The 26,163-nt window shown below is 41.3% G+C and overlaps 1 protein-coding gene across 1 annotated transcript in view; it reads right to left on the reverse strand.

The window, feature by feature from the left end:
* Window positions 1-311: 311 nt before the first annotated feature.
* Window positions 312-26,163, reverse strand: part of adcy5 (adenylate cyclase 5) — a gene marked incomplete at its 3' end in the record, with an annotated part of 77,082 nt that continues 51,230 nt past the window's right edge. The window contains 2 exon segments of the mRNA XM_034221712.1: window positions 312-433; window positions 2,402-2,551. Of these exon segments, the coding sequence (XP_034077603.1) occupies window positions 312-433; window positions 2,402-2,551 (272 nt within the window).

The following is a 26,163-nucleotide window of genomic DNA, read 5'->3' on the forward strand; positions in this document are numbered from 1 at the left end:
CATGTCATGTAAAATGTGATTTCCCCCAGCAAGTAGCACTATTTTAAAATGATGCAAAGATTAATAAATTACCAAAAATGACACCATACCAATATTTCTACTCCCCTAGCCCCAATAGCTCCAATACAATTCTCAATGCCAACTAAATAACGTGTTCTTCCTTTAAAGAAGCAATGCATATTTGTGTGTGTGTATCTAAATGTGTGTGTATTGTTACTGTTTTCCCGAGGTAACACATGTTCTATTAATAGCATCTCCAATCTGTTTCCCCACATCACCCCACCTCCTCTCCGTATGCTTCCCGGTGTTACCTCACGTTGTCGTGCTTCTGGATGTAGATCTTGTGAAACATCATGTCCTCCTGCTTGGCGTTTATGTCGGCTTTCATCTCCATGGCGACATGGCGGGGAAGCACTGAGAGCAGAAGGCGTTCCTGCAGGAGAGCGTGGGAAGAGGAGATATCAGACAGATATTTAAACTCGTTACGCACCGTTTTCCATCTTCAGTCGACTTGGAGCAGTGGGAGGATTCAGAGATCCAGACCAAGGCTTTAAGGTCAAAGCACATTAATAAGTGCACGCTAAGTTAAGAGGTGGAGGCAGCATGACTAACACCCTCTAATGAATACAATAACTACTCTGTGATTAGGCCATTATCTCTAGCAGGTCTTAACCACACCACAGCTGTAGGAATATAGATCCTCTGCATGCAAATATGTTAATATGATCTTAGGTTGATGGTGTTAATGGAAGGTATTTATCCCTGGTAGGACTCATTGGATTTTTTTGTGAAATGTGGTGGTTAAACCAGCAGAAACCAACATTGGCTTCAACTGGTTTAACCCTCCTATTGTCTTCGTTTCCCCCTTACTTTGGTGTTCGTGGTCAAATTTGACCAGTCCTGTTTTAACTGCTATTACATTAACACAAAAACCATTAATCATCACCAAATTTCATTTAACACCCTTTCAAACTGTACATATTGTATCAGACTACTGGTATACATGAACAACTGCAGTAAATATACAAAGAACAGACACTGAACATGTATTGTGTGTGCCGGGTGTGATCCATGTGGGGGGAGGGGCACATAAGAGCGGGAAATATGTTCAATTGTTCTCTCTGTGTGTGTGTGTGTGTGTGTGTGTGTGTGTGTGTGTGTGTGTGTGTGTGTGTGTGTGTGTGTGTGTGTGTGTGTGTGTGTGTGTGTGTGTGTCCAAATATCAAGCTGTGCAGTGAGAGTTTATGGCCTGTAGCTTTCAGTCAGGTGGAAGCCCAAACCCAGATACATAATAGGTGCCATTGAAGCCCTTTATCACTTTGATGTGTCCCTTTGAATCCCCAGGGGTTTCAGCATCAGGTCACATTTTTGCCCGGGAACACCATGGGTGTTACAAAGTTGACTAAATCATCCAAAATTCAATGAAAGTGGTGATCAGCAATTGCATATGTTCAAATGTCTACTGTGAAGGATATCATGAAGCCTTAATGCAATCGAATGTGAAACCAAAAAGTTATGATTAATCGGTCAGATTTGACCCGAAGCCAACAGGAGGGTTAAAGGAAAGGACAGTGAAATGATATATGCTGTACAGCTAATCACTCGCCAACAGTGATTTAATGAAAAAAACAAAACGAAATCAGTTGAAAAAAGACTGAAAGTCACATCATGTAAAAATGGGATTTTGTCCAGCAAGAAGCACTATTTTAAAATGATGTAAAGATCAATAGCAGAAATTACACCATACCAATGCTTTAGTCCCGAAAGCTCAGATTTTAATTCTGCTTTTTTAAACTGTAGTATGTGCTCATGTGTTTCATTGTTGGTGTACTGCCTTAATATAATGAATGAAAGGCAGGTTTTACTATCAATAAAACCATTTATGATCCGAAATATATTTTATTTTCTAAGGTCACATTGTTCACACTTTAATAAAAAACATCTTATTGATATTTCTTGCATTTATTGACATTGCATTTGATATTGAGGTAATACCAACACTAACGGAAAGCCTAATGATCAGGTTACATTACTTACATTTTGATACTCAGATTAGGTTACTGTTACTGAATGTACTCTCCCAATATGAGAGTAACATGAAAACAAAGGTATCCCATCTGTAGCTGTGTTCATGACAGGATGTATGATTACCTACAAGAACCGGTATTCCTCCATCTTGTGACTGTGTAACTGCCTCTCTTGTATATCAGCATGTGAAGGTAGAACTAGTTGATGCTCTGTATGTGATGACTACTTTCATTCTTGAGAGGATCAGAAACACATGGATCCTGAGATTGAAGCTCAAGCCGGTGACGAGTGAGATTTTCCAAACAGTTACTGATTATGTATTTTTACAGTAATTGTAACGGATCACTTTTTCCCGACCCTGGCTGTGTCTCACCTGCTGCTGGTTCTCTCTCTGGGAGTGCAGGCGGGCCTGGATGCACTCCCTGGTCTCCTGGAAGGCCTGTCGCTGAGACCCCTCAGCGGGGTAATGAGTGCAGACCCCCACGATGTTGGTGCACGAGAAGATCAGCACGTTGGACACTATCTGTGGAAGAGGGCGAGAGAGAAACATTAAATGAAGCTTAGCGCAAGTTCAACCAGGAAGACCGTCTTCCAGCTTACTACTCCCTCTCTCCTCTCAATCAGTGATCGGGGGCGTCACTCCTCAGCTAAACCAGAGTGCCACAGTGACGCGTCCTAAAACCCGAAAGTAAACTCCTTCCGGTTCCTTCGACAAAAAAGCAATGCAATTTCTCCATAGGATTTTGGAAAATAGCCGGAAATAAGGTCTGTGGTTGAAACACATTTACGAGACGGATCACGTTTTGTTCAGCCGGATAATCTCCACATGTCTACCCTACTTTTATAATGTTCGAATCGTAAATCTAGTCGCCAGAAGCAAAATGCTAACGTTATGCTATAAAGGAACTACAGCAGGGTCGCTGCTTCAACGTCACGCCAACTTCAGATCCATATTCAAAACTAGAGACTCTAAATGGTACGAGTTGAAGTGTTTGTTTGAACAGTCTGCAGGAGGCAGGCACTTGCTCTCAAGCAGAACAGGGCAAACAAACTTAGAGGAGTGTTTACGTGTTCGGCGTAATGACGTACAACGGCCTCGACAACTTCTGTAGTCCTATTCAGCCACTTGTTAACAACCATCGTTTTTCAGACATGTCAACTCTTCAGAAATCACCAGTGGGGTCACAGCTGATGTATTTCTCTTCAATGTGTCTCAACCACAGACCTTATTTCCAGCTATTTTCCCAAATCTTATGGAGAAATTCCATTGCTTTTTGTCGAGGGAACCGGAAGTGCTAACATGCTAACTTACTACCGGGTTTTAGGACGCGTCACTGCGGCACTCTATTCCCACAAGCCTATCATAGTGCATTGCTAAACCTTTAAATCTGCTCTCTCCCCTGTCATTTCAGATGACTCGACGCAGCCCTCCTCCACCTCCCGTTCTTCTGAAACCAGGGCCAAGCTTAAACCACTCCTCTTCAGACCGACCACCATCGATCCCTTCATGCCTTCACCACCACCAGGGTCTAGACCCCAGGGCGGGATTCATCGGTTTGGTTTTTCCCCTGCCGAATGATATTCCAGCACAACAGGCTCTAATCGCCAAACACCATTACATGCATCTGTGTATTCCCATATATTGTTACATCAAAGGACTGTCTCCAGATTGAACTACAGTACAGCTGTCAAGTCTTCTCTGATTTTGGTGCAGTTTCCCCACTTGAAAGGGACTTGAAACTTCTACTGGATCTGTAACTGGATTCCACTCCAATGACACGGTTACTTTTCAGTCTTTTATTGCAGTAGTTTACTTGAAAACTCATTTCCATTTAGTTGCTGAATGGGTGTTTTAGGTGAAAAACCTTTGAAGACAAGACAGATGCATTAAACTTGCAATAGTCATTCAAATAAATAAATTATGCAAACAATACACTTACACTGCGGCCTTATTTACGAATATGTTACTAAATAAACTAGGCAGACTAAGCACAGAAATATACATTTTAAAAATGAAATAAATCTGTAAACCAAATCTCTTTTTAAAATCTCAGCAAATTTAATGAACCGGATTTTATTAGAAATGTTTTAACCAAAATATGAATTATTTTTAAACAAGAAAGATTCTTTCCTCTGTTTCAGCAGAGGTTTGAACACAATGTTCGCACACATCCAGATGATTATCTGTTTGGTTTCATTTCTCTTTCCAAAGCAACAGGGACTATTTAAGATAATGTTCTCTGTATGTAAAACAAATACAACACATGTCAACTCTGCCCCAAACCTCTCTATAGTTATTAGAACACAAGTTCATTGGGTCAATACCATTCAGATTTCTAAACACTCTCAAATGGGATTCATAATAATACGTTTTTTGTTTGTCTCTTTACATATTTTCTTCGTTTTTGTGTTATTTTACATTACATTGCATTTAGCTGACGCTTTTATCCAAAGCGACTTACAATAAGTACATTCGACCAGGAAGACACAACCTTGAAGAAAACAGAATCATAAAGTACATCAGGTTTCATAGAGCCAAACATTTCAAGTGCTACTCAACTGGCTTTAGGTAAGCCAGCCCTTTATTAGTATATAAGTGCTTTGTTAATAAATCTATCGCTCGAAGTGAATTCGAAAGAGATGAGTTTTCAGTCTGCGCCGGAAGATGTGCAAGCTATCTGCTGTCCTGATGTCAATGGGGAGCTCATTCCACCATCTTGGAGCCAGGACAGCAAACCCACGTGTTTTAGCTGATGGGAACTTGGGTCCCCCTCGCAGCGAGGGCGCAGCGAGCCGTTTGGCTGATGCAGAGCATAGTGCACGCGCTGGGGTGTACGGTTTAACCATGTCCTGGATGTAGGAAGGGCCAGATCCATTCGCAGCATGGTACGCAAGTACCAGTGTCTTGAAGTGGATTCTAGCAGTTACCGGAAGCCAGTGATTCTCCGTCAAAGCGTCTTTGAGTTTTTAGAAAAGCGCTATATAAGTGTCATGTATTATTATTAGTATTATTATTATTATGTACACAACAAATATTATTAAACCACTTCTCAGGTCAGAAGGTCTCTGGGTAAATCTGGGCATCATTCATCTTAACAGTCTCAATATTTACAGAGTTAATGGATATTCAGCATGTTTTCATTGACTCCAAGTAAACATGTACATATAGTCACACCACACATCATTATATTGACTTATACAACTCTAAGTGTTGAGTTAAGACTGTTTCTTTGCACTATCAGACATCAAGCCAAGGACAAAAGCACGGTTCTTCTCCAAACAGCTGCACAGAGGGCTATTTATTATGTGGGATTTATCACACAGAACAATATGTGTGTAAGCAGGTGTTTATGAATCTGGTGCAAGAATGTAAACATAGATTCTGGTTTCAAATCTACCCCTGGCCCCCTGTAAAACTTTGAAAACAAAAAAAGGGGCAGTTTTGTTGAGACAGCGGCACGGTGAGAGGAAGGGAAAGATTACAAATACAGGAGTGATGCATGCTTATATTGAACAATCCTACTAAAAGAAACTCATACAAGCCATTTTACACCATTAATGGCTGACCCTCTTATTGTTTGACACGTATTCACCCCCTGCGCCACAGGCATCAGTTATTTAAAGAAGTCATTCAGAAATGGAGGCAGATTTTCTTCTTCATCCTTCAGTTTTGGGTTGAGAAAAAACATATTTTTCTTCCAAATGAAGGTCAGGGTAGTGTTCAAACATTCTGAATCCATAAATAACCTGGTTTCTGTTTGAAAGTAAACGTAGTTATTGAGTATTATTACACAACGTAAAGGTCCCATGTCATCGCCATTTCTACTGATCATAATTCCATTGTTGAGGTCTACTAGAATAGATTTACATTGTTCAATGTTCCAAACTCACATTGGTTTCTCACAGCATCTCTGTATAGCAGTGGTTCTCAAAGTGGGGGGCGCGCCCCCCCTGAGGGGCGCAGAGGCATGATAGGGGGGGCCCGAGAGACCAGGAGGAAAAATGGTTATAAAAAAAAAAAAGATTAAAAAAAAAAAATCATAATTTGAAAAATTATTGATTCGAAAATAATATGATGCAGTACTATTACGTCTGGGTCTCTGTGTTTCATTAAAGCTTGGCTCTGTGTGTGTGTGTGTGTGTGTGGAACGAGCCATTTTGTGTGCGCGAGCAAGAGAGAGAGCGCACCGGTACTGGAAATCGTTGTTGTTAGCTTCTGGTGCTAGCGAGCTACGCTAACAGATATAAGGAGAATAAATGAAATACTATATGACAGTAAAAAAAGTTTAAAAGGGTGATTTCTAAAATATCCATAAAGAAAAAGTAAATCTGTTTACAGTTCTGTTTCATATGAGTGTTGAGAGATGTATCCATAGATCTCTTCATTTTGCTCTCAAAGTGCACCAGATTGATGCTTTTAACTTCAATATTTAAAAAGAAATCTTCCCGGACGAGCTTGCCCCCGGACCCCCCTATGTGAGGTGAGGACCCCCCTATGTGAGGTCCACACACCACCTATAAAAATAGCACTTGACCCCTGCTTACACCTATATGCCGTGAGCTGATTATCGAGCCTTCATTGTAACAGTCACACTGTGTATTTGCGTGGGGAGTGTTGCAGTAGAACATTCCTCTGTAGCGACCGGTACATTAATGGGAAACCCTAAATGTTTGAGCACCCTCTATGAAACGTCAAGCTACCCCACAGCACCCCCAAAAGAAATCTCTGGCGCCGCCACTGAGCCTGACTTTTTGTGTTAGGGGGGCCCAACTTTTTTTTTTCTCCAAAGGGGGGGCCTGACAGAAAAAGTTTGAGAACCACTGCTATAGTATGTGTATTCACTAGGGATGCACGATAATTATCGGCCCGATAATTATCGGTCCGATATTAGGAATTATGACGTCATCCCGATACCAGTATTAATAGCCCCGATAATATACAATATATTTTTGGGGTAAAAAAAAAGAAAAAAATACTGCGGTGTGGGTGGATTGGGATGAGGGGCGCTTGTTTTTCACTCGGCTCCTCCCGTTTTGCCAGTACTGTGGTATTAGTGGTTTAGGAAGAGGGGAGTTCTTCACAAATCCAGCGCTCCCTAACTCATGCCTGGCTGTGACGTAAATGGTGTGCGGCCGTGAAGCCAGGACAGTAAACAAACATGTCGTCGGTGGTATGGGCGTTGGAGCTATGTGCAACTCAAGGCATATGCTCGAACCGGAGCTGCCTGGACGCTGCAATCATGTTGCGCACTATCCGTGCTGAGTGTGCTGACTTTTCGTACAATGTCCCACTGTCTGGCTTCCTGCATCAAGTCAAGTGCTCGGCGCAGTTGTGGCGAAATGTCGCTCCTCTGTTTTCATTTAAACAGCTCCTTATATCCGTTAGCGCAGCTAGCTAGCACCAGATGCTAACAACAACAATGCACGTAAGGTCTCTCGCTCGCTCGGGCCACACATACACACATCCTCCCGGTCCTCCCAATAGCCAGTCGGTGCCTGCCGGTGAGCGTGGAAGTGTGGTCTGCCACAAGCGGGCGGCAGGAGCGGGGCTGTCAGCATCAGCTTGTAGATGGTATTTTAAACTCGATGCGCTCTGAAACTACGGGGCGGCCGAGGAAAAAAAATACACATGCGTTAATCGCGTTAAAATAATTAGTGGCGTAAAAAATGTTTTGTTATCGGTCTTGAGAAGCAGGAAGTTATCGGTATCAGTATCGGTTTCAAAAAACCAATATCGTGCATCCCTAGTATTCACTCTCTGTCCTAAACGGCTTGTTGGAGCTCCTGCCCCCCCCCCCTCCCTATGAGCCCACTGTGCTCTGATTGGTCAGCTCGCCCACTCTGTTCTGATGAGTCCACCACCGTTACAACGGAACACCAGTGATTATGTTTTACAATGGAGTTTGTTAGCAACCAGAAAATGACACCAGTAAGGACAAGCAGATGAGAATGTTGCGTGGGGTCTGGGTGCCGTGTTGGCGGGACGTTGCGCGGCTCGCTGCTGTGAGGAGCGGACAGTGTGAGCTGGTGTCGTTTCCTAGTTGCTGCGTGGGCTCTGCGAGATAGCGAGACATCGCCAGTCTGAATTCAGCCTGAGCACCATGGACACGGGAAGGGGGGGTGCTGAGGGGGCTGCAGCACCCCCATCTGCGAGGCTCCACTAGCACCCCCAAACGCGGCGCACCTACAGTGTAAGCGCGCCACAGTGTGTGTGTGTGTGTGTGTGTGTGTGTGTGTGTGTGTGTGTGTGAGGATCTCCGTCACAGTGACCCTTACGTCACCGTGACCAGGAAGAAAAAAATGGAAAATGAGAAATCTCCAACGAGGCAGCACAGACAGGTCTTTTCTGTGTTAGAGTTTTACTCGCTACAGGGTGTACTTTGAGGGTTTGTGACTCTGCAGACCGTTTACATGCAGACAAAGCTACATAACACAAGGGGACGGGTAATAACCAGAAAAGCATGACATGGGACCTTTAACTAATTTCCAGGATTTACAATGATTTGGCTAATTTGAAGCGGATATATCTGCATTCCTCTCGTTGTTCTTGTTGATCCTGTCCAAGTTTCCACCTATCAAACGGCCTGCAAGCTGTCATGTGTCCAAGGCACCGCAGCTTAAAAAAGGCATTGTTTCCATTCAGCTGCAGGCATACAGCGGGCCTTGGGACTGGCATCGAGCTGCAAAATAGAGCCAGCAGCCCTTTCTTTTCAAAGAGCCGATTAATGGGCTGAGTCAGCCAGCTGAATCACATTCACACCACGGCCTCTCTGTTGCCGGAACAAACTGAACAAACACAGCATGTCTTTATCAAGTCAAAAACCCCTCAGCAGCAGGTCTCCATGCTGAAAACCAAGCACACACACTCACAGGGAGGAGTGACTGGTGGAAGACTAAAGGGAAGCAAAGGCACGACCAAAGAGAATAAAGAAATGGGGTGTGAGATGGCGAGAGAGGGAGGTGAATTTAGAAAAGGTTACTCTGCTATTTCTGCTTTTCTCATCGCACTGAAACAATGTTATGCTGAGCTGGACTGAGAAATAAGCTTTTTTTAAATAACAGCAGAAAGAGGTTTATGTTCTTTGGTTTGGACGCTTGCACATTGACTTTGACAGCACTGAGTTTCACACAGAGAAATGTTTCCCTAAAGCAGGGGTCTGCAACCTTTTTGACCAAAAGAGCCATTTTGCCCCCTTTTCCACCAATGTTTTTTGTCTGGAGCCGCAAAACATACTTGATAGCTTATAAAGTTGTATATACTATTATATCATAGACACACTAGTTTTTTGCATTTATTATATTATAGAAAACTGTTTACCTCTAATAATAAACAAAGAACTCTTATAAGGAGAATTAAAACAGGCCTACTTTAAAATAAATCAACACAGCACTTGGCAAGTCCTCTGCACATTTGAAGGAAGTTAATATAATTCAAATGAGCAGAATTAAACCCTCTGTGTTCCTCCGACACTTTTCTTTTCTTTGATGTATCCATAGTTCGCTCGTCGAGCCGGGGGTCAGGTTATTCACCTGCAAGAAACGGCGCTGGCGCGGGACCGTAGCGGGATGTGACGCATATTTGAGTTGACCTAATTAAAACCGTTTTGTTTTTTATTCACATGTCACAGTATCACCTCAAAATACAAGAGACGAAATATTTTCAACCGTGCAATAAAATATAAATAGTCCTACAAATATTTTTATTTAATTTCCTTCTTATTTTTGTCTAAGCTCAAGGGAGCCAGAGTAGAGGGCTCGAGGTTGCCGACCCCTGCCCTAAGGTGTCACCATGTATGCCAATGGTAGAAATGACTATTCTCTTTTCCAAAAACCCAAGCAACGACAGTAAAGAGTGCCAGGTTATAGACACAGCCCTGTACACCTTTATGGATGTGTTTGGATGGCCAATGAATGCAAGTCAGTTTTGCTTAATCATGACTGAAATGATGAAAAGCTGACTCATTGTTCTGCCACAACAACAGTGAAAAAGACACGATCAACTTCACCAGGAGAAAAACTAACTAAAAAACCTCAACGCCTTACAAATAAAATGTTCTTAAAACTCCCTCATGCATATTATTGACAGAGAAACAGCTGATGCTCCTACAACAAATATTAGATGTGAAGTTGAAGATGTCTGGTCGTCGCAGCCACTGGTGCTAATGGGTGTGTGATAATTAAGTGTTTGTATGCTCCATTGTAAAACGGTGCTTTGTTCAGTGCTCCTTTTGGCTCTGCTGTTAAAATGAGGGTAATGTTTATGGCAAATAGTTTTTCGAACACTCTCAAGCTGCACAATTATTTCAAAGTGTTCATAAAACAAACAAAAGAACCTCCCTCATGCATAGTTTGCTCCAAAGTGATTTGTCTTATTCGGTGTAGACAGCCACGGTTTAAAGCCATATATAGAGATGTGTCAAAAAGACACTCCTGTCCACACACAGGAGGTTTTCAATCTAAAAAGAACGTCATTGGTCATTTGCACAAAAACGACAGCGTAGTTGCCACTCCTCCAACAATACAATATAAAAAGTAACACATAAAATAATGCAAATACAAAAGCGCCTAAAGTTGAAGATGCAATGAATTTAAAGCTGCAGAATCGGAATTGTTCATCTCTAATCTAATAGTGTATTGCACACATGTTTGGTCCTAAAAGCTTGATGGGGGAAATGCTTCTTGACAACTGAAAAGCGGCTCATTAGCATAACAAATGAGTTGGAGGCATATCCTCAGCAGGATGTATTTGCTCTGGGTTTTTTCTCTGCCATGACACAAGCCCACTAAGGGCTGTGTAGCGGCCAAAATCATGTAGAAATAAAACAGATCATTCACTTAAAATAACACCGCCGCTGAGGCACTAGTTAGCGCAGGGGTGTCAAACTCAAACACACAGTGGGCCAACATTTAAAAATGGGTATTAGTGGAGGGCCGGACTGGTTCAATGTTTATTGCAGAACTTATTGAAATGAACTTATTGCACATATTAAACCTGGAACTAACAAAGCTTCAATGATCGCCTATACAAACAACATTAAACATTAAATAATCAGCTGCATTCATTTCTTACGGCTCTATCTGCAGCTTTTCCAGAGTCATTTCTTATGATTACATTTTCCCACAGGCCAACAACAGCTTCAACAAAACTATTCCCCTCAGAGAGAAAACCAAACATGTCCTGTTGTCCTGAGAGAAAGTGCAGAAGGAAGCATCCATTGAACTCAGTGTGCTGCTCTGTGATGCTAGCTCAGATACTTGGCATCTCATCTCGGGTGCAAGGTCATCAATGTTTGGGCTCAGGCTCTGAGCGGAGGAGACCCTCAGGATGGAGTCAAGGTGTGCGTGCAATATACCGGAGGGCCAGATCTAATAGTAATTAGAAATTATCCTGCGGGCCGAAATTAAATCCACCAACGGCCTGATTTGGCCCCCCGGCCTTGAGTTTGACTTTTAGCACAGACACTAAAAGCCCAGCACCAGTCACTTTTTACGCTGCTATGGAAATGTTTGCACTCCCATTTGCACTATGTACATAATCTTTTTATATATATATCCTGCTTACTTGAAGAAAACGGTTATTTTGTGTTTTTTTTGTCAATTATTGAAACAGTGTTTTGATCTCTTTGTGTACAAACATATTTTGAGATTGACAATAAAGTTGACTTTGACTAAGTCCAGACAACAATCTCCGTTTGTGCATTTTATTCCAATAACAAAGTACATTCAACAGCTTTCCTTATATTTCGTTCCTTAAGCCTTTCCTTTTTTGTGTCTTGAAACACCGTGATAACAAACCATGTGCCTCCTAGTGCTCTACTCCCACCTCCACCTGTCTCCAATATATATACAATTACACCAGGTGCTCAAATCACCCAGTGCCCAAACATGCCTTTAAAATGAAAGCATAGAAACTACTTTAATAACAACAATGCACACATGACAATAAAAGCCTTGAACCTTGAACCGTCAGGCTGACTGGTGTAGCGTAAAGGTCTTCTTCACATGTGGAAAACACTGACTCCTGCTTTACACACTGTCCAAATGTGACATTTAAAAGGTGTGTTCCTGCTGCAGCTGAACACAGCGCCGCGGCCTCGAAGCATCGCGCCCCCGCACTGCCATGGAAACGGCATGCATCAGATAAAGTCTTTCAACAGGTCAATACAAATATTCCCCAGCAGCAGCAGCAGTCTTTATTCTATGAATACTATCAGCACACACTCAGGCCTTATTTGGGAAAAAACCTATGGGCTTTTTTCTCACCACACATGGAGAGTGAGTGCACAACAGATCCCACATTTAATACATACTCCCCGGGGCCAGGACACTGCTGATTATCAACACTAATGGATGTGAATTAACCAAACTCATTATCAGGGATGATCACTTTCAGCCGTTGATTCGTGCAGGATTGATAAGTAACGGATTACATGTGACGGTAATCAGGATACAAAAAAAGGTAAATAGTGTGTGTGAGCTTCACTGTGTGTGTTAAACTATAATGGAGCATTTTCTGTCAGCTCAGATTTGATTTCTGCTTTTTTAGTATGTGCTCATGTGTGCCATTGCTACTGCCTGAATGTGCTGAATGAAAGGCAGGTTTTCCTAGAAACAAATTCTCAGATTAGGCTACTGTTTACAATTTTGCAGGTATTTGTAACGGAATAGATTTAAACCCAACCCTGAATTCAAGCTTGTCGTTTTTCACAACAGTCTAATTTTAATGCTTTTCCAAACTTGCTGAAAGTTGGTTAAGAGCACTCGTGTGACGCCTTGCAAATACAAAATAAAAAGTAGTGCAAAAAGTGTATTCTATTGACATGTATATAGACTTTTGCACTACTTTTTATTTTGTATTTTATTATATATGTTGCATCGTTGGAGGAGCTCAGGTCAGAAGATTTTCATTGCTATTTCTACACTGTAACTTTGAATCTTTGAATCTTACACTGAACAAAAATATAAACGCAACACTTTTGTTTTTGCTCCCATTTTTCATGAGATGAACTCAAAGATCTAAAACATTTTCTATATACACAAAATAACCATTTCTCTCAAATATTGTTCAAAAATCTGAAAAAATCTGTGATAGTGAGCACTTCTCCTTTGCCGAGATAATCCATCCCACCTCACAGGTGTGGCATATCAAGATGCTGATTAGACAGCATGATTATTGCACAGGTGTGCCTTAGGCTGGCCATAATAAAAGGCCACTCTGAAACGTGCAGTTTTGCTTTATTGGGGGGGTCTGGGGGGGTCCGAAAACCAGTCAGTATCTGGTGTGAGGGGTAGAGGTAGGGGTAGGGGTAGGGGTAGGGGTAGGGGTAGGGTTAGGGTTATGTTGTGAATCGAGTGGCCTGTGTTCGTCGTCCATAACATACGCCTGCCCATACCATAACCCCACCACCACCATGGGCCACTCGATTCACAACATTACCCTAACCCTACCCCTCACACCAGATACTGACTGGTTTTCGGACCCCCCCAGACCCCCCCAATAAAGCAAAACTGCACGTTTCAGAGTGGCCTTTTATTGTGGCCAGCCTAAGGCACACCTGTGCAATAATCATGCTGTCTAATCAGCATCTTGATATGCCACACCTGTGAGGTGGGATGGATTATCTCGGCAAAGGAGAAGTGCTCACTGTCACAGATTCTTTCAGATTTGTGAACAATATTTGAGAGAAATGGTTATTTTGTGTTTATAGAAAATGTTTTAGATCTTTGAGTTCATCTCATGAAAAATGGGAGCAAAAACAAAAGTGTTGCGTTTATATTGTTGTTCAGTGTATTTATATATAAAATCCCCAAACAGGCGAAAACCTACCAGTTTCACCCACTGTCTCTGCCACCTCCCTCCATGCCTGGTTCCTCCGGTTTGTATCCCGGTAAATAGTGTTGCGTTTATATTTTTGTTCAGTGTATGTTATCCTTTGTTTCATGTCATCCATTCACTGTCTCCCGTTTAATTTTTTAAATACTATTCGCGTTACAGGCAAGTCATTTTAATAAAAAAAGCATCCTACATTTTGCTCTAATTCACCGAATTACTTGATCCGCCAAGCAAGCTGCTGCAGAGGCTGATACACAAACAGCTGAACTTCCAGTGTAACCCAGTTGCTAACGCCTTGAGTATAGTTATAGAAACACTCCAGGCTGGATGGCCTGCAGCATTCAATACACATGAATGTAGGAAGTACACACAATCATCTGCGTCTCTATTGCTAGTGCTACTGCTGCACTTTCTCAATGCATTGAGATGCATTTTAACCCGTCACCTGATTGTGTGTTGAATTTGCAGTATCCAGCTTTTAATGCACACTTTCATCGTTGTACCTTAAATCTAAATGTATTTTTTATATATGTATACTCTATGCAATTTGTGTTTGTTTTTTTACTGGTATCTGTATTCTGTGTGATATCAATGTTCTGTGCAATGTCTATGTGAAGCACTTTGGACTTCACTTGTTGTATGAAAGGTGCTATACAAATAAAGATTATTATTATTGAGCAAAGGACAATTCTTTGTTCTCATTCATAAAAAAACGAAACATTTGCCATATCAAGGTGTCATGCAATTAAAAAAAGATGAATTAATGCTCGATCATTTTCAAGTTAGTCGATTACAGTAAGCCATTATGTCACATGACTTTGAAATACGCGAATAAAATGTACTATCCAAACATTTACCTCATTATCACCGCTACAGAAAACATGCCTCTATTCATTTCAGTCATTTTAAGATCTATGTGTCTCTAAAGTGTCCTGTGTTTATTACAGAAGCCTCATTTGATTGACACTGACCTGAGGTGAGTTCAGTTTTAATAACACAGATCTCACTTTCTTCTCACACATGAAAGTAAGGAAGGATGAGAGTAACCAGGGGAGTCTCTGTGCTCGTGTGTACATTATTATTGTAGTGAGCGATTAATAATTGCCAGCGGAGGCCATAAACACAACAGAGCAAGACATCAGAGGTGTCAATATTTACCCAGCAGTCTGAGTTTTTACTCTCCTACGTCTCTCCCACACCTTTCTGTTCAGACGCTCTCACATCCACTCCTGATACCCTCTCCACGCTGACAACAGACTTTTAAGTTATCACTGTGCATCTTTCTAGAAGCCAACATGCAGATTACACAAGAGATGACAGCAGGTGAAAACCAAACAACACCAAAACAAGCTGTCCTGGGGTCAGAGGTGAAGAAGTACTCGGATCCTTAAAGAGGGGCTATTATGGTTTTCGGGTGTTTCCTTTCCTGTAGTGTGTTATATGGGTTTTTGTGCATGAAAATGGTCTGAAAACACTAAAATCCCAAAGTACTCCTTTGTTTACTTCTGGAACACAGTGACATCATTATGTAAACCTTGCACTTCTATAGGAGGGGACATCTCTAAGCGGTTGACCAATCACAACAGCTAACCAATCAGAGCAGACTGGGCTTTGGTTTCAGACAGAGGGTGAAAAGAGGTGCTGCAGCACAGGCAGTATGAGAGAAACAAAGAGCTTTTTGAACATTAAAGCATGGAGACATGTAGAGACACTACATACTGATATACACCTGAACATCAGCAGGAGAGGACTCTTTAAAGTAGAGACACTACATACTGATATACACCTGAACATCAGCAGGAGAGAACTCTTTAAAGTAGAGACCCTACATACTGATATACACCTGAACATCAGCAGGAGAGGATTCTTTAAAGTAGAGACACTACATACTGATATACACCTGGACATCAGCAGGAGAGGACTCTTTAAAGTAGAGACACTACATACTGATATACACCTGAACATCAGCAGGAGAGGACTCTTTAAAGTAGAGACACTACATACTGATATACACCTGAACATCAGCAGGAGAGGACTCTTTAAAGTAGAGACACTACACACTGATATACACCTGAACATCAGCAGGAGAGGACTCTTTAAAGTAGAGACACTACATACTGATATACACCTGCACATCAGCAGGAGAGGACTCTTTAAAGTAGAGACACTACATACTGATATACACCTGAACATCAGCAGGAGAGAACTCTTTAAAGTAGAGACCCTACATACTGATATACACCTGAACATCAGCAGGAGAGGACTCTTTAAAGTAGAGACACTACATGCTGATATACACCTGAACATCAGCAGGAGAGGACTCTTTAAAGTAGAGACACTACATACTGATATACACCTGAACATCAGCAGGAGAGGACTCTTTAAAGTAGAGACACTACATATTGAAAATGAACATGATCTTTTTTTTTTTTTTTTTAAAACCCCACAAAGCTAGCGCTGAGCCTATGAATTAGCCACAAGCTAAAAAATGCTAACGCATTACTGCACAGAAACTCACTCAATTATCGTAGCTGCACGTCCAACCCATCGATTCGCATCGTGAGAAGACACAGAATCGATCCGTACATACATCATCACTCCATGATAAGAACTCGCGGAGATAATAACAAGAACAGACATCAAAACATGTGGCGCTAGGTAGCTAAAAACGGCAAAATGGCTCACCTTTGTCGTTGTCTGGTCAAAAGTGGTCTTCAATGGCAGTAAAACGATTAAAAAAAAACGCTGCTGAAGTTAATCCATAGGTTGATCCAATGTGTCTGTGTCCCTTTGAATGATTTCTGATAATCCATTAGCAATAAACCTGCTTTTCCGTTTCCAGATGTCAGAGCGAGAGATATGTTCGCTCTCATGCAAAACTGGGTGCGCATAGCTCTCATTTCTCAATGGTAAGGTGTGTGTGTGTGTATGTGGAAATTCCGCTTCGATTCTATTGGCTCTAACAGTCAAAAAGAGATGTCAATCACCAAAATCGACCAATGGGTTCCAGAGAAACGGTAAAACCCCCATTTCCACCCAAATCACCTCAGAGGTGGAGTTTTTTTTGCTAAACCTCTCTAAAAAGGTCAAATGTCACTTGTTTTGCATCAATCTTGATACAGGGTACTTATTATATGTTGTACTTTGGATTCCTAAAGCTTTTAGTCTACCTTACCAAGGGTAGTTTTCACTATAAGTAAAACATATAATTTTTTGGACGGACACTATCATTTACAGTTTTTTACTATGTTCAATCTGAATTTTCTTTAAAATAAAAAACATCTATATTGATTCTGACTTTTCTACATCCAACTCACAGGTTTATCGTTACTTTGAGAAAAAAGATTATTCATTTTCCCCTTTTAGAAGTGAAGATATGGTCATTTGTTCTGGAAATGTCATTTTCGAGCCTGAGACCTGAAAAACAGGCTCAGTGCTTAAGAGGTTAAAATCCACAGGGTTACTTTGTGTAAAGATCATTTTTGTTATTTGTTGTGTCGTAACTGCTGTGGGTTAAAGTGAGTTTGACTGCATGGTGAACATTCCTGTAATGGTTAGAAGTCTGTAGACACTAGACAGGAAGCATATTTTCTTTTCATCAAACTTTGAGGTATTCCCCCCCCCCCCCCCCCCCCCCCCCCACACACAGAGTAATGCTCTGAAAATAAAAAAAAGTAGCTCTTTGAAGTTACATCAAATTACAAATATGAAAATTCCTAGGGAAACTGCCAACCATAAACTTTATTTTAAGAAAAGTCAGTAAAATAAATAAACAGCCTCTGTAAAGTGTGGTCAGAACCTCGGCATCACCGTGTCAGTACGATTTCTATGCCTCCATGTCGGCACCAGCCTTGACCCGAGGGTTTGTCCTCTAACGCGTTATTGTGGACGCGAAATATCTTGGGAAAGCCTTGATGGAATTTCATTAAATCTGGCAGAAACCTCACTTGGACTCCAGGATAAAACAGACTTGATTTTGGTGGTTAGTTATCACAGCTCAAAGACACCGTACCATCAAAACATAAATGTATGCCGCCATATAGCTCACATGGTAGAGCTGGTAGAGCCCATATACTGGAGCTATTTGCTGCGTTTCATCTCCACTGTCTATTTCAATAAAGACACTGGTAGCCTGAACAAAATATACGTTTTTGGCGATAACTCAAGACCTCATATGTTAATTATGACAACATTTCACACACATGTGATACAATTCTGAATTGATGGCATTTTATTTCCAAAAACTCAGCGGTCACCTTCACTGTGACCGGTGTTTCCAAATTATTTACGTCGACTGTTGTGGCCCACCATAATCTAATTTACGAAATGATATGATAATACTTCAATATGTCAGATCAAGTCAGAATGTTCTAGCTCAATCAACAAAGACAAAAAACATGACCAGATTCAAGGACACAGACATTTAACCTATGTTGTAAATGTATTATCTTTTCGATTTACACACGGCATCTATTGCACGTCTGTCCGTCCTGGGAGAGGGATCCCTCCTCTGTTGCTCTCCCTGAGGTTTCTCCCATTTTTCCCTTTAAACTGTGGGTTTTCTCTGGAAGTTTTTCCTTGTACGATGTGAGGGTCTAAGGACAGAGGGTCTAAGGACAGAGGGTCTAAGGACAGAGGGTCTAAGGACAGAGGGTCTAAGGACAGAGGGTGTCGTATTGTCATACTGATATTCTGTACAAACTGTGAAGACCACTGAGACAAATGTAACATTTGTGATATTGGGCTATATAAATAAACATTGATTGATTGATTGATTTAATTGATAATACTTCAATACGTCAGATCAAGTCAGAATGTTCTAGCTCAATCAACAAAGACAAAAAACACGACCATTTAACATAGCATTACAATCAGTGAAGACAACATACCCAAGACCCTCTAATGTACATTTGACCTGGGATTCACCTTTCTTTGATTTGCCCCTGCCCCATTTTTATAGTAAACTATCATTATTTGTACACTTCTCAATAGTTGTGGAGCGACAAGCACTACGTCTGCTCAAAACCTTTAGGAAGTGTGTTTTCAGGAAAGTAAATTGTAACGTTTTTGGACAAATAAAAATGTCTTGTTGAGGGTTTGGTTGTACTTTGCTCCAAAGCTCTTCGGCCAAAACACCAAACTCTAGGCTTCAAAACTGCAGTCCACAAACCAGTGTGTGACATCATGGTGAGTACGTCCAATTCTTCTTATATGCAGTATTTTAGTATATGAATGTATGTTAATATCATGTGGTGTTTAGTAAACATGTGTATCTGGGTCTCCATTGTCCATCCATCCATCCATCTTCTTCCGCTTATCCGTGGTCGGGTCGCGGGGGTAGCAGTTCCAGCAGAGAGCCCCAAACTTTCTTTTCCCTGGCGACATCAACCAGCTCTGACTGGGGGATCCCAAGGCGCTCCCAGGCCAGCGAAGAGATATAATCCCTCCACCTGGTCCTAGGTCTACCCCTTGGTCTCTTCCCAGCTGGACGTGCCTGGAACACCTCCCTAGGGAGGCGCCCAGGTGGCATCCTAACTAGGTGCCCGAACCACCTCAACTGGCTCCTTTCGACGCGAAGGAGGAGCGGCTCAACTCCGAGTCCCTCCCTGATGACCGAACTTCTCACCTTATCCCTAAGGGAGACACCAGCCACCCTGCGGAGAAAACCCATCTCGGCCGCTTGTATCCGCGATCTCGTTCTTTCGGTCATGCCCCATCCTTCATGACCATAGGTGAGGGTAGGAAGGAAAATGGCCCGGTAGACAGAGAGCTTTGCCTTCTGGCTCAGCTCCCTTTTCGTCACAACGGTGCGGTAAAGCGACTGCAGTACCGCTCCCGCTGCTCCGATTCTCCGGCCCATCTCACGCTCCATTGTTCCCTCACTCGAGAACAAGACCCCGAGATACTTGAACTCCTTCACTTGGGGTAAGGACTCATTCCCTACTTGAAGTGGACAGTCCATCGGTTTCCTGCTGAGGTCTCCATTGTGTGTCCTGTAATGCAGACTTCACCATTGTGTATTTCAAGAACAGCAAAAACATGGTGACAAAACTGTCCAAAGAACAGATTCAGTGTCAAGAAGTGAATGATGTCAGGATGTGTAATATTTGTGCTGACAATATATAGAGATTGTATTTTATATCTGATGCCTTTCTTGCAAGTAAACGCCAAAAATCATATGCTCCTGTCTCCAGTCTTTTTCTTAAGATGCTCAGAAATGATAAAAATACACAACAATATGTAGCGAAAACACAGTTCTGGTCAATATTCAACGGCATAACTCAGGAACAGAAGGATTGTGACTATATTTCACATTTGGTCAGAAAACGAATTTAAACATTAAAACTGTGGTGATTTTTCTACAGTCTAAAATGTACAGCATCCTCCATATCTGAAGCTTTGTCTACTCTCACAGATAAAACGTTGTGTTCATTCTCATCCTGTTCCTCTGGCTTCAGGTGTTTACACCATGTGACAAAGCTCTCTATCAGTCCTCTGTACTCCTCTGTACAAATAGTCTGTAAGTGGAGACAGCATGTTCCTCACTGGAAATAATAATTCACTGAAACCATACATTACATTTATTTATTTTCAAATTCCTTCAAAGTACATACATGATCTGGACAAAAATGGACTGTATCGCTTGTTGGACGAAGGCATAAAACTAATTCTAGTTACTTTTGATCATATTATCACCCCCTAAGCGAGCACAGTGAGTCACATTGTGTGCTCGGAAGATAAATGCAGGTCATGTGCTTCATGCTTTCTGCAGGGCAATGTACAAGAAGGGGAACGTCTCTCACATGAGGCCCTGCAGATATTTGTTGCCGCATTTCACCTCGAAAGCTGTCAGCTGCTTCAGAAACGCTTTTGTAACCAGGACCCAAGCAGAGGAGTTTTGCTGCATGAGTTCAAATCTATGCCATAACACTAAGACAATCCCATAAGACTGCTATTATTAGACTGCTGTATTATTCTGCTTTGGGGAGGCAAAGTGCACTCTACTACGGTACATTAAATTAAACTTATCTGATGAAAGCTTTTTATTACAATATGGAGGATACTCTTCTTACAGGGGAATGTGAACATGCATGCTAAGTGTATAGAATTTAAAATAGCAAAAATGGCCCAAATTGGGATTAATAAAGTACTTATCCATCTATCTATCTATCTATCTATCTATATATATATATCTATCCATCTATATCTATATACATATATATCTATCCATCTATATATATATATATATCTACCTATATATATATATATATCTACCTATACCTATCTATCTATCTATCTATCCATCTATCCATCTATCCATCTATCCATCTATCTATATATATATCTATCCATCTATATCTATATACATATATATCTATCCATCTATATATATATATATCTACCTATATATATATCTACCTATCTATCTATCTATCTATCTATCTATCTATCTATCTATCCATCCATCTATCTATCTATCTATCTATCTATCCATCTATCTATCTATCTATCTATCTATCCATCTATCTATCCATCTATCTATCTATCTATCTATCTATCCATCTATCTATCTATATATCTATATCTATATCTCCATCCATCTATCTATCTATCTATCTATCTATCTATCTATCTATCTATCTATCTATCCATCTATCTATCTATCTATCTATCTATAGTCTGGACTCATTCATCTATACAGTAAGCCATTGAAAAATAACAATGAACAAAGGCAAAGGTCAAAGACTGTTTGCTTCTGAAGTGTTAAAAAAACTAATTTTCACTTTTTTTTAATTCAATGTTCACCAGGTCCCAAATTGATCTAGAATCGATTACTTTTTCCTTGTGTTCCCGGATGTTTTATGTGAATTGTATACCTTGTTTTTTTGCAATTGTAATATATATTTCTGAATTCTGAATTTGTGAACATAGGAAAATAAAAGTGAAAATGTGTTGGAAAACAAAATGTCAGATACATAATTGATATGCATAATTATTTGGTTCAAGAAAGTCAATGGCTTTTAAACGTCAATAAATCTGATTTACTACCATTCATATACTCACACCTACAGCACATGAATGCAGACATCTATTCCTTACCCCAGACTGGTTGCTAAAGTGTATAAATGTTTGCATGTTGGATTGAACAGGATTATGTTCCATTATGTGAGCTCCTCAATGTGAGCACACTTTACTCATGCATGTCAGTTTTTCCGTTTATGTAATCTCCAGCAGCGGTAACACTTTCAGGGCATGTTCAGCTTGAGCCACAACAAAAATGTTCCACTCCAGAGAGTTTGGTATGTTTGGTGAAGTGTGAAAACTAATTTCAAACCTGGGACAAAACTGTGGTCAAGAGTTCAGTGCTGATTAGGGGTGTAACGGTTCACAGAATTCACGGTTCGGTATGTACCTCGGTTTGGGGGTCACGGTTCGGTACAACAAGAAAAAGCTAAAAAAAAGTGCCAAATGCATAATTCCAGGTTTGTTTTTTATGGTATGCAAGTTTCAGTTTAAAAATAAGGAACTCTAATATTTTGAATAATTAACTTTATTACACAGTTCAAAACAAACCACTAACAGTACCACAGACACTCAGATAGGGACATTTCTGTTGTTCAACACAGGAGCACACAGGTGCTTTCAAGCAGCCATGATGCCTCACAGGAGACGCTGAACTCCTGGGACCTGAAAGGTCATCCTGTGAGTCATGCCTTTGAAGAAGAAAGACAAGCCCAGCGACAAACAGGAGAAAAAACACATTTAAATGATCATTGCACAACTCAAAAGAGACATACGGGAGACACTGCTGCTACTCTTTGATGTCAACACCTAGCACTAAAATATATTTTTTCACAGCTTTGAAATCTCTGACAGGGAATAAATCCATATTTTAATAACGAGGTAGGTTAGTTGTTAGGAAAATATCACTGGTCACCGGCTTGAGCTTGAATATCAGGATCCATGTATCTGTGATCCTCTCCAGAATGGAAGTAGTCATCACATACAGAGCATCAACTAGTTCCTGAACAGTGTCCTTCACATGCTGATATCCAAGAGAGGGAGTTACACAGTCACAAGATGGAGGAATAGAAAGCAGTATTCAATGTTTACTTCAGATTTCATGTCAGAAATGAGCATGCTTGATGTCTCTCTCCATAGAGGCTGAATCATCATGTTAATCACATAGCTATCACATGCCTCAAACAGTCCTGATGCTCTTCTAGGTAATCACACATCCTGTCATGTACACAGCTACAGTTGGGATACCTTTGTTATCATGTTACTCTCATATTGGAAGGTCCTTGTCATTCACTATTTTCCCAACATTAGTGAGTAGTGATTCACCTTAAAAGTGTGTAAAAATGATCTCTTGTCTGCGCAGACCCTCCATCTTTTACCTTAGAGCTGTAGAACCAACACAGCCTAACGACATTTGTCAAAAACAATGCTAGAAATATCCAGTAACACCGTCACCGTGTTACTGGAGAAGCCCCGAGCTTAAAGACAGAAAGAAGGGGCCCAGAGATGGCGTCCCCTGAGTGATGAAACACAGTGAGAAACACTACTGCAGTGTTTCCCATACATTGATTTAATTGTGGCGGGCCGCATCTCATACAAAACATTTTTTTTTTGTGGTCTAATGCAGTGGTTCTGAACTGGTCAGGCCTCGGGACCCACTTTTTCCTTTGTCAATAAATCGCGACCCGAAATTTTGAACCACTCAAATCTATTCAAAAGATCGTGCTGTAATATATACGCTTTTTAGCATATAATATTAATTAAAGTGAAGTACAGTGCATATATCCCTTATATCCCTTCACAGAACTAAAGAATGCTTTTACATAAGGTTTAATGAGATGATGGAATCAAAGCTGAACTGTATAACATAAAAAGGCACACATGCTGAAAACCCAACCGCAGAAGGGGGGTCTGGGGGGATTGTCCCCCAGGAGATTTTTAGAAATACTAACATATAAACTACGCATTCTGGTACACTCTGAGAAGAAAATAAATAAATCTATTACTACCCGACATGTTATGCGGTGCGGTGCCCCCACAAATAGAATCAAATTCTGTGGGAAACACTGTAATGCGTCTCCTTGGAAGACTTGTTCTGTGAAAATACAAATCTTGCTTTTCCCTCTGCTTGTGCCATCTGATTTGTTTTAAACTGATACGACTCGACATGATTGGTGGCATCAGTTTTACGGAAAAGTTGGCGGAAAAACTAAAAGATAAACCAAGAATAAAAAACAGTCTGCTCTGATTGGCCAACCGCTTAGAGATGTCCGGCCCCTTAGCCTATTACTTACAATGTGTTGGAGCGGAGCGCTAGCCAATACAAGCTTGAGTGTTAAATAGTGATTTCATTTTGTTCCGGATGTAAACAAAGGAGTTAATTGGAGGCATTTGGAGGGAGGGAACTTCTGGATTTGAGCCTTTACAGACCATTTACATGCACAAAAACCTACATGATACACTACAGGAAAAAAGAAAACCCCTGAAAGCATAATAGGGCTCTTTAAAACTGTTATACAACATTATAATCTTGAACACCAATCCTCAAGTGTGTATTTATTGAGATACAGTCTAATGTCCTGAGTGTTTAGGCAAACAGATCCAGGACAATATTCTGGCAAACACACTCATTTGTTATCTCGCACTGCTAGAAGAGAAGATTGATGCCTCTCTCAAACTCATCATGGAGGTTCAGCCAGCAGGCAGATACAGAGTTCACTATGCAGACAGAAACTGGTGAGAACAGCTTTCCTCGCACTGTGCAAAGCTAAAGAAATCCACCAACCAGCACCTCTAAAGCTAACTCAGGGTATCTGCAGGAGTCCTGAAGTCAGATGTAAGACCTTGTTTAAGACCCTTTCCATACATTTTAAGACCTCATCGCCACTTGGAGTTCTAACCGGTTACCTTGGCGACACACTTTACCTCACATTGACTATACACAGTATTGATTGTCCTTCCTCCTTATCTTCCAACCATTTGGACGCAGACTTGCATTTCCCCATAATGATGTTGTTTAACAACCGGCGTAAACGGACCTTCGCGCTATCAAGCAGTGAGCGTGCGATGTCCTGTTCAGATGACGTCAAACCCAACGGGATGCCATAAATAAACTACACAGAATCACACTACACACCTACGCAATGATTACATTCAGGCAGGCTGTAGAATACAACCTCTTTGGACCATTTATATACTTATTGAAAACAAGCTACAGAATGTAATACCTTGGAAAATGCCGTTTATTACTTTTTAATAGCCTTCATTTTAGTTAATTGATTTATCAACTTGTAATACTTTTTAAGACCCCGCGGACCCCCTGTAACTAATGAACACGTTGCACCTAGTTTGTTTTCTTTGCACACATTGTGTTTTGATTGCAAGATAATTAAGACTCATAAGTGAAGCATAACCAGAGGAAGAGACGGGCATTTCATCAGAAAGAGAGGAAGAAATAGATCTGGTGGCGGAGGACGAAAGTATTGTGTGATTTGAATTATGTGTTCAATGAAATACAACAAAAACATTCAGTCTTCAGAAGGTATTCTATTTTCCAATTGCCAAATGTTTTAGTCTGTAAAATTAGGGATGCACGATATCGGTTTTTTGAAACCGATACCGATACCGATAACTTCCTGCTTCTCACCGATAACCGATAATAAAAAAAAATGTACGCCACTAATTATTTTAACGCGATTAACGCATGTGTATTTTTTTTTCCTCGGCCGCCCCGTAGTTTCAGAGCGCATCGAGTTTAAAATACCATCTACAAGCTGATGCTGACAGCCCCGCTCCTGCCGCCCGCTTGTGGCAGACCACACTTCCACGCTCACCGGCAGGCACCGACTGGCTGTTGGGAGGACCGGGAGGGTGTGTGTGTGTGTGGCCCGAGCGAGCGAGCGAGAGAGAGACCTTACGTGCATTGTTGTTGTTAACATCTGGTGCTAGCTAGCTGCGCTAACGGATATAAGGAGCTGTTTAAATGAAAACAGAGGAGCGACATTTCGCCACAACTGCGCCGAGCACTTGACTTTATGCAGGAAGCCAGACAGTGGGACATTGTACGAAAAGTCAGCACACTCAGCACGGATAGTGCGCAACATGATTGCAGCGTCCAGGCAGCTCCGGTTCGAGCATATGCCTTGAGTTGCACATAGCTCCAACGCCCATACCACCGACGACATGTTTGTTTACTGTCCTGGCTTCACGGCCGCACACCATTTACGTCACAGCCAGGCATGAGTTAGGGAGCGCTGGATTTGTGAAGAACTCCCCTCTTC

This window comes from Gymnodraco acuticeps, unplaced genomic scaffold (assembly GCF_902827175.1).
Source record: "Gymnodraco acuticeps unplaced genomic scaffold, fGymAcu1.1, whole genome shotgun sequence".
Classification (NCBI taxonomy): Eukaryota; Metazoa; Chordata; class Actinopteri; order Perciformes; family Bathydraconidae; genus Gymnodraco; species Gymnodraco acuticeps.